General features: G+C 41.7%; 1 protein-coding gene across 1 annotated transcript in view; it reads right to left on the bottom strand.

Annotated features, from left to right (window-relative positions):
- Window positions 1-1536: 1536 nt before the first annotated feature.
- Window positions 1537-12324, bottom strand: part of PRIM2 (DNA primase subunit 2) — a 134697-nt gene continuing 123909 nt past the window's right edge. Inside the window, exons 13-14 of the mRNA XM_075145262.1 lie at window positions 9799-9867; window positions 1537-2145 (exon numbers count right to left, since the gene is read on the bottom strand). Coding sequence (XP_075001363.1) covers window positions 1918-2145; window positions 9799-9867 — 297 coding nt within the window. The 3' untranslated portion in view covers window positions 1537-1917. The remainder of the gene's footprint in view (window positions 2146-9798; window positions 9868-12324) is intronic.

The following is a 12324-nucleotide window of genomic DNA, read 5'->3' as shown; positions in this document are numbered from 1 at the left end:
AACAAACGACATATTTTACTTTTAAAGCCTGGTGTTGCACTAGCCCTGTGCAAGTTATGTACCCTTAAAGGTACACTCTAAATATGAGAAGCCACCAATTTATGGTTAGTCCAAAATATTAACAGTAATCGAATAGTAATCTTTAGTCCAATTACAATATTAATAGCCTAAATCAGTCGATGATTGTAGAGAAAATAAAACCTGTAACATAATACAACTAGCAAATGTTACATACTCACGCACTCCCTTGTATCTATCCCTTTCTCTAGCGTTGCACACACCTTCCCACTGCCCCTTGGGGTCCTGGGATTGGCAGCACCCTCCTCCACACAGCAAATGGTCAGGGTACCACATTGCTCATCAGGAGTAGTAGGATGCTGATGGTGGGGATTGTTCCTTCTTCTCTCTAGTGTCCACCTGGGGTAATATTACATATTTCCAAAAATGTTCTATTCACTGTTCTTTCTTCATTGGTCTGGCAATTCCACATTACAGCCAAATAATTAACTAGTGTGGTTAACTCACATTGCATACTTGTTTTTTCTTCTCTTATCTCTAAAAACTTGTTTTGCACAAGTCTTTAGGTTGTGTTTCTTTAAGGATCAGCACTTGGCTGTGGGCGGTTTGTCTATATCCATGGGGCCTCTGGCACCTAAGATCATAGATTAATTGATTCTACACAAAATAACTATTTATTATTTACTAGCCATTACTTACTATCAAAATCATTATAAACATACGCAGTACACCACGCAATTGTACAAAGCTAGGCTGTCATTTGACAATTGCTGTTATGGCTAAAACAAAGCTTAAGGTAGGGCAAGATAAGCCCAGAAAAAATAAAGCTCAGTGAGTCTTCAGGCTAAGGCCTTGCAGAGTTAACACAAGTTACTAGCAATGACAGTACTGTGTTTATGTGGGGCTACACCGGTACCTAGGTCACTCTCCAGGGACGGGGTAATGTTGCCTTGAAACTCCTTAGGTATCAGATAAAATAAAATTCAGGCCTTCCAAATCCCCGGGAGAATACTCTAAAAGCATGATATAAAATACCAGCTCTACTTAGTTCTTCCACCCACTGCACAGTGGCAGCTGCTCGACTGAATGCCATTCATGCGTTAGGTGACTTGGGCTTTGGGCGAATGGGTGCAATTTAGGTGACCCAAAGCTGCATTCAGATGGCTGTTTAGCTTAGCAGGACAGAGGAGGCTCCAGCTACGCTGAGACATTGAGGAAACTTTAAAACTGAAAAGGAATATATGTTAATAAGTTTTTAGCTTCTTCAAGATGAGTCAGTTGGCAGAGCATAAGCTTTTTGGATTACCTTCTTACATAGAGGTGTCTAAACTCTGCATATGTTCTATTTCAAGCACCAAAACCAGCTCTCTAAATTTAGTGTCAAGGTACACAAATTAGGAAGCAGATTTCCCTCAGCTCCTCTTGTAGAAAAGAGACAGACTCCTCCATAGGGCAATTTTCATAAAAACTCCTACTTAATTACTATCCAAATACAGCTAAAAAGAAAATACCACAAGCTTTTGCTTTGCAATTTATTTATTAAGAAGAAACATATAAAAGTGACCATAAAATAGGATAAAAATATTTAAACATTTTGAAGAAAAACAAAAAAGGTAAGTCAGAGAAAAATCACCCCATAATTGGGAAGGAACTTTCATTTCCCATCCTTCAACATGCTGTGTAAAACAGTATCCTAAAGCAGCAAGAATAAGTACTGGATGCAATTACAGCTTCAGTATCTATCTTTCTTTTCTTCAGCCTATTCAAAGCACTAAATGCCTGTGTCTTCCAGGTAGTGAAGTGCATATTCCTTAGTATAGGGACAAATTCAGCTACAGAAGGGAAAAAATTGAAGAAAGAAAAAAAACAAAACAAAAAAAACCCAAATAACACAGCTGCTTAGTCTTCAGTGAAGTATGCCTCCAGTCCCTCCAGTTCTGCATCAGCTGTTGTATTTGAAGAGGTGGGAGTAGAATTTGAATTCATGCTTTCCTGACTATTACTTTTTTGTTGAGAGTTTCCTGAATTACTTAGTTCCTTCTTCAGTTCTCTACCACCGGTTAATAGCCTTTGACTCTCTGTAAAATACTGATTAGGATGATTCAAAGAAAACCCAATGTCATCAACCTGCACATAAAAGAAAAGGAACAGAACAGTGAGTTATTACATTTATTTCAAAAAGTCACCTTTTTCACATTCGAGAACAATTAATTAGCAATTTAATAAGTTCCGATTTTGTTGAAGAAAAAGGCATCAGTTTGTAAATACTATTCCAGTAAAAATTAGCAAGACACAGATTTACTTTCATCACAAAATTTTTTCTATCATGTTGAAAATAAAATGACTGCTTCGGCATCTTCAAACAATATTTCACACTGTCTTTGCTGTAGTAAAGAAAAAAAACTCCCCAAAACATATAAAACGATGTAAATAAAATGGCATACCTTTACAGATGTTGGACAATTGAACCTACACCTTAAAATAACATTTCCCTACCCAAAAGAGGGACTGAGACAAGTCTAAAGTGCAAATGGCAGTAGAGAGTACTACTAAAAGTTGTAACAACTGCACAATATAAATCTAGATCTTACGTATCAGTATGAAACTCTGAATGCAAATGGGTAGCTTCACCTCTTTCCCTGTTTTCTCCAGTAGCCAGAAATGCAATATTTACAAGGCAGCAGGCTAAGACAGAAGCCCAATAGATCAAGCTTATCTCTGCTCCATCAGTGCCAACATCAGCATCCTCAAACTAGATGCACAACCAATACCAAAGAACATTTAGTCTTCAGTGGAAAAGAATACAGAAAACCAGCATAAGGTGCAGCATATTTTTATTGCTCCTTTCTGCTTAGAGGCACATTCTTTCAGCTCCGTAATTATCTGATAAATGGACATTCAATTGAAGCTTATCAAGTATTTCAAATCAACAAAGCTTTCAGTCTTAAAAGTAAGCTATTCATAGAATCATACAGGTTGGAAAAGACCTCTAAGATCATCGTGTCCAACCGTCAACCCAACACACCATGCCCACTAAACCATGTCCCTAAGGGCCTCATCTACACGTCTTTTAAATACTTCCAGGGATGGCGACTCCACCACTTCCCTGGGCAGCCTGTTCCAAGGCCTGACCACTCTTTCAGTAAAGAAATTTCTCCTAATGTCCAATCTAAACCTCCCTTGGCGCAACTTGAGGCCATTTCCTCTCGTCCTATCGCTGGTTACTTGGGAGAAGAGACCAACACCCACCTCGCTACAACCTCCTTTCAGGTAGTTGTAGAGCGCGATGAGGTCTCCCCTCAGCCTCCTCTTCTCCAGGCTAAACAGTCCCAGTTCCCTCAGCCGCTCCTCATAAGACTTGTTCTCCAGGCCCTTCACCAGCTTCCTTGCCCTCCTCTGGACACGCTCCAGCACCTCCATGTCCTTCTTGTAGTGAGGGGCCCAAAACTGAACACAGGATTCGAGGTGCGGCCTCACCAGTGCCAAGTACAGGGGCACGATCACCTCCCTGCTCCTGCTGGCCACACTATTTCTGATACAGGCCAGGATGCCGTTGGCCTTCTTGGCCACCTGAGCACACTGCCGGCTCATGTTCAGCCGGCTGTCAATCAGCACCCCCAGGTCCTTTTCCTCTGGGCAGCTTTCCAGCCACTCTTCCCCAAGCCTGTAGCGTTGCCTGGGGTTGTTGTGGCCCAAGTGCAGGACCCGGCACTTGGCCTTGTTGAACCTCATACAGTTGGCCTCGGCCCATCGATCCAGCCTGTCCAGGTCCCTTTGTAGAGCCTTCCTACCCTCCAGCAGATCAACACTCCCGCCCAACTTGGTGTCATCTGCAAACTTACTGAGGGAGCACTCGATCCCCTCGTCCAGATCGTCGATAAAGATATTGAACAAGACCGGCCCCAGTACTGAGCCCTGGCGAACACCGCTTGTGACCGGCCGCCAACTGGATTTAACTCCGTTGACCACAACTCTCTGGGCTCGGCCGTCCAGCCAGTTTTTTACGCAGTGAAGAGTGGACCTGTCTAAGCTGTGAGCCGCCAGCTTGTCTAGGAGAATGCTGTGGGAGACAGTGTCAAAGGCTTTACTGAAGTCCAGGTAGACCACATCCATTGCCTTTCCCTCATCCACTAGGCGGGTCACCTGGTCATAGAAGGAGATCAGGTTGGTCAAGCAGGACCTGCCTTCCATGAACCCGTGCTGGCTGGGCCTGATCCCCTGGTTGTCCCGGACATGGCTCATGAGCACCCTCAAAACCAACCGCTCCATGATCTTCCCCGGCACCGAAGTCAGGCTGACCGGCCTGTAGTTCCCCGGATCCTCCCTCCGGCCCTTCTTATAGATCGGCGTCACATTGGCAAGCCTCCAGTCGTCCGGGACCTCCCCAGTTAACCAGGACTGCTGGTAAATGATGGAGAGCGGCTCGGCAAGCTCCTCCGCCAGCTCCCTCAGTACCCTCGGGTGGATCCCATCCGGCCCCATAGACTTGTGAGCGTCCAGGTGGCATAGCAGGTCATTAACTTCATCCTCTTGAATTATGGGGGGTTTATCCTGCTCGTCGTCCTTGTCTTCCAGCTCAGGGGGCTGAGTACCCTGAGGATAACCACTCTGACTACTAAAGACTGAGGCAAAGAAGGCGTTGAGTACCTCAGCCTTTTCCTTGTCCTTGGTGGCAACGTACCCCCCCGCATCCAATAGAGGATGGAGATTCTCCTTGGCTCTTCTTTTGTCATTAACATACTTATAAAAGCATTTTTTGTTGTCTCTCACGACAGTGGCCAGGTTGAGTTCTAGCTGGGCTTTTGCCTTTCTAATTTCCTCCCTGCACGACCTAACGCGATCCCTGTACTCTGCCTGAGTTGCCTGCCCCTTCTTCCACAAGTGATAAACTCTCCTTTTTTTCCTGAGTCCCAGCCAGCGCTCCCCATTCAGCCAGGCCGGTCGCCTTCCCCGCCCGTTCTTCTTGCGGCACATGGGGACAGCCCGCTCCTGCGCCTTTAAGATTTCCTTCTTGAAGAACGTCCAGCCTTCCTGGACCCCTTTGCCCTTCAGGACTGTCTCCCAAGGGACCCTCTCAACCAGTGTCCTGAGCAGGCCAAAGTCCGCCCTCCGGAAGTCCATGGTAGCGGTTTTGCTGGCCCCCCTCTTTACTTCACCAAGTATTGAGAATTCTACCATTTCATGGTCGCTAAGCCCAAGCCGGCCTCCGACCACCACATCTCCCACCAGCCCTTCTCTGTTTGTGAACAGCAGGTCAAGCGAGGCACCTTCCCTGGTGGGCTCGCTTACCAGCTGCGTCAGGAAGTTAGCTTCCACACACTCCAGGAACCTCCTCGACTGTTTCCTCTCTGCCGTGTGGTATTTCCAGCAGACATCCGGAAAGTTGAAGTCCCCCACGAGAACAAGGGCTAGCGACTGGGAGACTCCTGCCAGCCTCTGGTAGAATATTTCGTCTGCCTCCTCATCCTGGCTAGGTGGTCTATAACAGACTCTCAGCAGGATATCTGCCTTGTTGGCCTTCCCCCTCATCCTTACCCACAAGCACTCAACCTCATCATCACTACCATTGAGCTCTAGACAGTCGAAGCACTCCCTAACATACAGGGCTACTCCACCGCCTCTCTTTCCTCGCCTGTCCCTTCTGAAGAGCTTATAGCCATCCATTGCAGCACTCCAGTCGTGAGACTCATCCCACCATGTTTCCGTGATGGCGACTAAGTCATAGCTATCCCGCTGCACAATGGCTTCCAGCTCCTCCTGTTTGCCGCCCATGCTGCGTGCATTGGTGTAGATGCACTTGAGCTGGGCTGCCGATTTCTCCCCCGACATTGGTGTGCCGTCTCTAGGCTCTTCTCTAGTGAGCCTGGTTTTATCCCCTTCCCCCTTCGAACCTAGTTTAAAGCCCTCTCGATGAGCCCGGCCAACTCATACGCGAGAATCCTTTTCCCCCTGTGAGACAGCTGAACTCCGTCCATCGCCAGCAGGCCCGGTGCCGTGTAAACCTCCCCATGGTCAAAGAAGCCAAAATTCTGCCGATGGCACCAGCCCCTGAGCCACGTGTTGATCCGATGAGTTTTCCTGTTCCTTTCAGTATTCCGCCCTGCCACTAAAGGGATCGAGGAAAACACTACCTGTGCTCCCGATCCTTCCACCAGTCGCCCCAGCGCCCTGAAGTCCCTTTTGATCCCTTCGGGACTTCTCTCTGCAACCTTCTCACTGCCAGCCTGTATAACCAGTAGCGGGTAGTAATCGGAGGCCTGTACCAGACTAGGGAGCTTCCTAGTAATGTCCTTAACCCGGGCCCCAGGGAGGCAGCAGACTTCCCTGTGGGATGGGTCTGGCCGACAAATTGGGCCCTCCGTCCCCCTCAGAAGGGAATCACCAATGACAATTACCCTCCTTTTTTTCTTAGCGGAGGCAGTCGTAATGCATGGGGCTGGCTGCCTCGCCTCGGGCAACCCCCTGGATGGGCCTTCATCTGCGTCCTCGTTCGTCTGGCCCTCAAGTTCCAGAGCCCCATATCTGTTGTGTAGGGGCAGCTGGGAAGGTTGAGGTGAGGGAGGCTGGGCGGGGATTCGTCTGGCACCCCAAGCAGGGACCTGTGTCCATTCCCCTCCGTCGCCTGGGTCTCCTCCTTCTGCCTGGTGACAAGAGGGCAGGGGTTCTTCCGCTTCTTGCGGAGCCTCCGTGTGCTGCCCTTGCCTCAGGGACGGCAGGGTGCGGCTCCACCAATATTCTGACATATTCACCACAAATCTCAGTTATAATCTTTGTATATCTTTTGGAGGCTCAGAAGTTGGAAATGCTTCCTTTAAAAGGTGCTTCCACCTCATATTCAGGGCAATCTGCACCTTTTATCTGCCCATCAGTTCATGTGAATAGTAAGAACATTTTGAGAAAAATACTGGTTTTAAATAATGTTGGAAAATTTCCCAAACCTGGGATACAATAAACGAAGGAAGACTAAGAGCCATATACTGATAATTTTCTGCTCCCACTATCTTCCCTTTTTCCCAGAGGGGTGGGGCCAATTCAAGCATAACAGGCAACTTTGCACACATGCAGCGTCTCATGAGGACATATACTGTGGCTGACTTAATATGCCAAAAACCATCAGTTTAAATTTCAGCCACTTGTGAAAAATCATAAAGCAGAGAATCAATGTGCATTTTAAATGGAACCCTGATTCAATGCATTACCACTGCCTAGCTTAGCTCCATCAGAAAATGGCAACGCGTATAACAAAATCTAATTCAGACACGAAGACTACATTAGCAACTGTAGTAAGTGACCTTGCTTGAAAAATGTAAAAAACAAGTGACAGGCTTAGCACACTAATTTGGCACTCAAAATAAAAGGCACAAGGAAAAAAAAAGAAACCTGAAGCCTCTACTGAATTTCATTTCAGTCTTATCTGGATGAGTTTCATCCAGACAGCTTTCATCCATGCACCAATTTCTATTATATGGGAACTAAATTACTTCTTTACACCAAAAAGGCTTAAAAAGAAGTGATACAGTGAAAAGCTGGCTTTCCCAGAAGAAGCTCATAATTAGTTCTATTTTTTTTTCAACCTTAAAAACTCAGTTTTCTTCATACCAATTTAAGATTCACTTTGCAACTCGTAATTTTGTTCTAAACTCTTCTCTCCCCAACAAATTGGAATAAGCTGTAGAAGCAGCTCATGGTATGAATGGAGCATGTTTTCAGAGGTGATTGACAGTATCTGGCTAAAAGCTATTTACAGGTTGCTAGTTAAAATTGTAGTATGATGCCATGTACCCTATTTTAATTAATAGAATTCTGCCCATTCATTTTATCACTGTTTTTTGAGAGCCGGAGGAGAGAAAGGGGAAGTTTTGTTCATCATCATCATCATCTTCATTTGTGATATAGTGATACATAAATAATTCTGGTCTGTGTAATGTTCAACACGTTCTCTGAATAAAAATATTCTGCTCTGGCTGGAAATACTGGAAATACACAACAAATTTGACCACAAAAACGGAGGTGAAACATACACAAATTTCCTGGCTTTTTTATATTAAACTGCTCATGTTACTTTATGTAATTTTTGCAACGCTTTTAGGTAATACAGATCAAAGCACATCAATTTTAAAAGCTGCATCATTAACTTAGCTGTAAGTTACCTGAAACTTACTACCAGAAATAGAGAAACTAGATTTCTCTAACAGCTTTATCCATTCACACCTGTAAATCCATCTCGAATCCACTATGCCCAAAGAAAAATGTATTTTCTGTGCAGTCAAAAATTTAAGCTTATAACATGTATTGATCTGAGTGAAAAGGCCTGTCACTTTGGACAGAACTGTTTATTCCATCTAGTAGATGGTACTAACACAAGACTTTTTTTGGATTCAACACATTTTGCACATACTGGCCTTCATACAAACTCTAGTTTTGTATTTCTGCTACAGCAAATATTGTTTTGAAAAACCTGAAGCAATCATTTTGTAGCTATAGTATCTTTGCGTTTTAACCAAGAACTTTTAAAATGACAGCTGATAATGCTACAGCTATATTACAGAAAAATTGTGTGGCGCAATCATGGTGCTACGGTAAATGGTATCAATTAACCACATACTTTTTTTTTTTTTTTAAAAAAAAAAAAGTCCAGTGTTCTTGCGATTTGATCGCAAAGAAATGGTTTTTGCATATGTTTTAAAATAAACTATTCAAAAGTGATTCTTCTGTACCACAACGTTTGCTATGTGTCAGGTTTCATTTACTTCTTAAAAATACACAAGGATTGTAAAATATCAGTACGTAAGAATAAAATGTTTAGAGATAAATATTAATATACAAATAATCAGTCGTTACAACTGTAAGTGCAACAAGTAACTAATACAGCAATATTCATACAAACAACATTAACATCATTAGTTCCTTTGGAATGTAACTTACTAACACAGGCATTAGCCAGTTAGGCTTTCTTACTTATTCATAATGCTCAGGCTCTTAAAACAGTAGATTTATACAGTGGATTTATACACAATCAGATTTCAAAGCACTAATTATTTCTACAGACAAGCTGTCACAAGAACATTTATTTAACCTACTAGCAGTTCATGGCTGATATCATCAATCTCTTTTACTTGACTACATATTCATAGCCAAGATCTCCAAACTGTTGGTCTGGAAATATTTTTCTCTATTTTGAGTTGCCATCCGATTCTATCAACTAAAGTAAAATAAAATCTTGAAGCTATTGTGACCGTGAAAGGCATTCCCCATTACTATGACTATTTACTTTGGGTCATGGCTACACTGCTTACATTTTCAGGGTGTGTCATTTCCACTTTATGCAAGTTGCCTTGTTTGTCTTGATTTAAAAATGAATCATGCATGACGGAAGACATGAAAAAATATAAAGTGAAAATTAACAATATTAACTATGTAAGTGCTGGAAGATTAGAGTTTTAGTTAAACTTGTTAGACCCATTTTGTTTATTTTTTTAAGATATATCTCAAAAAGTTAAATGGCTTGAAATAGACAAAATTCAACAATATTGACATTTTCAGGAAGAAAGCATAACCTTTTACTATATCTTGTAATGTTCAGGGTATTAATAAAATCAATATATAAATGCAGAAAATTACAAAAGAATGTTTGAATTATTGAAATGAAAACTAACAAGGCAAGACAGCTAATGATGGATGTGAAAACTGCAAAGTCTCTGGACTTCATGCATGATTTTCAAGGCCTTCCTCAAGACAAAGATGGTGATTATAGTACAACAAAAATTAGTAGCTACTTACATCATGTGTCAACTCAAAGTACTTTTGGCAGGCCAGCTGGTAATGCATGCCCTTCACCAATTCCAGGATCTATACAGAGGGAGAAAAACGTAACAGATTCAGAAGTAGCACACGTACATCTTGTTGATACTTACCATGACAAGGTATTTCACAACAGCCTTGTATAATAGCTCATGGAAATTTGCAGCACATGAAATCTTTGACATGTGTGTATCCTACTAATAACTGACAACATTTAGACATACTATAGTTCTTTAAAAATACCCTGGCTACATTAAAAACAAGATAAAACCACAGGAAGATATGCCTGGTGCTTAAAACGTAATTTCAATACTCTTACCTTCAAGAATAAGTTGAATCTATATTTTGGTAATATAATTGTGACAATTATTGTCAAACTATCATATTGCAACATCTCTTCCATAATTGCAGACATAAATCTAGTAATTCAAGTGGCTGAAGCATGAAGCAATCAAGGACACGATTTGTGTTTTTATTTTCCACATTACCAGTTCATGCAGATGCAGAATAAAATACTACTGTGCTTCCATCAAGAAAATTTAATGCAAATCCTTTAGACAAGTATCTGTGAGAGGGGAATGCTTTTACCTTCAATCAGATTTGTCCTTTTTGAAATGAAGTTATTTCTAGTCAAGCTCAGCAGAATATGTGAGTGAATAGCCTGTTTCGAACACCTATTAGGAAAATCATGCCGTCTTTTGTAAATACAATTTGCTTCCCAATTCTACTTCAAGTAATCTCTTCTGTGCTGCATAAAGTCCCATTCTTATCACCAGAATGCAATGCTGGTTGAAATTTTTTAAAGTTTCATCACCTCCTCCCTCCTTTATATAATCAAAATGTATGCTCCCTCTGCTTATCAAACAGAGAAAATTGCTGGAATTAAGAGATAGCCTCAGTGGAAGGAAAAATGGTTTTCAAGAAATGTTAATTCCAAGCCTCTTCCCCAAGGTTGACCTTTGTGTCAAACACAGCAATACACTCCAGCTTAAATCCCTGCTGTACCCATTATTGGATGCTGCCTTGTATTTATTGACAGATGTATAAATAAATTACATCTGCTGAATGGATAAAAACAGCAACACACTGCCAAGAAAGTACTTAGCCACATTGTTTCTCTGTAATAGCCCAACTGATTACATTTCTGTCCCTCTTGCCACCTCCTGTTAAATCTTCTATAAAAGATCAAGGCCAACTAGGCAATGAAGTCTGAAATCTGGCACTATCTGTGTACATCTTTTTTTTTTTTTTTAACCTCCTCCCTCCTTTGAAATTGACTGAAAAAATTAGTGTCACATTAAGTAGTTAAAGACTGAAGAAACCTCATCTATTCTAAACACTTCAATTACATATTGCCTTATGTTTTCCTGTTTGTTCCTTACAATAAAATCTATGCCATGCAAAATAGCTATCTCTATTTTTAAGTAAATGCTAACCACGTTGTCTGTATGTACTTTTTTAAAAAGTATTTTTCACGTAATTTGGAGTAATGATCAGAAGACCTATATGTCTGTTGGTAAGTTGAAAGAAACATTCATAATGTTCGGCAGCATTCAGACTTTTCTAACCTGAACTTTCCAGCTGAAATAAGTCAACTAATTTAATCTAGTTCATAAATACTTTAGGTTTTCTTCATTTAATCAAGATTACACCTAATATAAATTATATAATTAAAAACTTCTCTAAATTCAGGTGTAAATATATTTTAAGTCTCAGAACCTTAAGTGAGCAAACACAAATTTAAGTATGGACAAATTCTGAGTATAACCCCCAAAAGTTTAAAAGGATCGAGGTTCTCTTGTAATTTAAGAGAACTTTTTGAAAAAGCTGATCAGTTAAAATGCGAGTAGTCATTCTGCGGTTTGTTTAACTTTTGAATCACAGACCACAGTTATGGCTGCTTTTTCTATCAATGATGTCGTTATCCAACTATCCTGAAAAGCAGAAAAGACAAGGATTATCAAAGCTAGCTTTTGATTTACCAACTCACAATGATTCACAGGATGTGAGATCAAGCTGCTGTTGTCTTCTCTGACAGTTCAGCGGAAAAATGGTAACTTCAGGTGACAGATATCAGAACAGGGATCACTGACCGACATAGTCACAGATGATGACAGAATAAAGGGGCATTTATAAATAAATTCCAGTTTTGTAAGAGAGATTATTCTGAGCAAACTATTCCGAAACCATGCCCATTTAAGCCCTTTACCCTTCCTTGGGAAAATCTTGACCCACCTGTAAGGTTGAGAAGAGGACTTCATTGAATCGATACCGCTGACATATGAAAGCTATAATGGTCATGTTATCAGAGCTGGCCTCGAGGGACTTTAAATTCTTAAAGAGCAACCATGTTATTTTGCAGTAGCTTGATCTTTATTGCCCAGCCAGACTGCAGTGTCACCAAGGAACTACTGTCCTTCTCCCTCTAGACTCCTCCTCAGACCTCTCAGAGGCTGTTACCACACAGATTTTTCTGCTGTACGACTATGAAGACATATATCTTGG

The sequence above is a fragment of the Calonectris borealis genome, chromosome 3 (genome assembly GCF_964195595.1).
Source record: "Calonectris borealis chromosome 3, bCalBor7.hap1.2, whole genome shotgun sequence".
Taxonomy (NCBI): Eukaryota; Metazoa; Chordata; class Aves; order Procellariiformes; family Procellariidae; genus Calonectris; species Calonectris borealis.
This window is presented reverse-complemented; position numbering and strand designations above follow the sequence as displayed.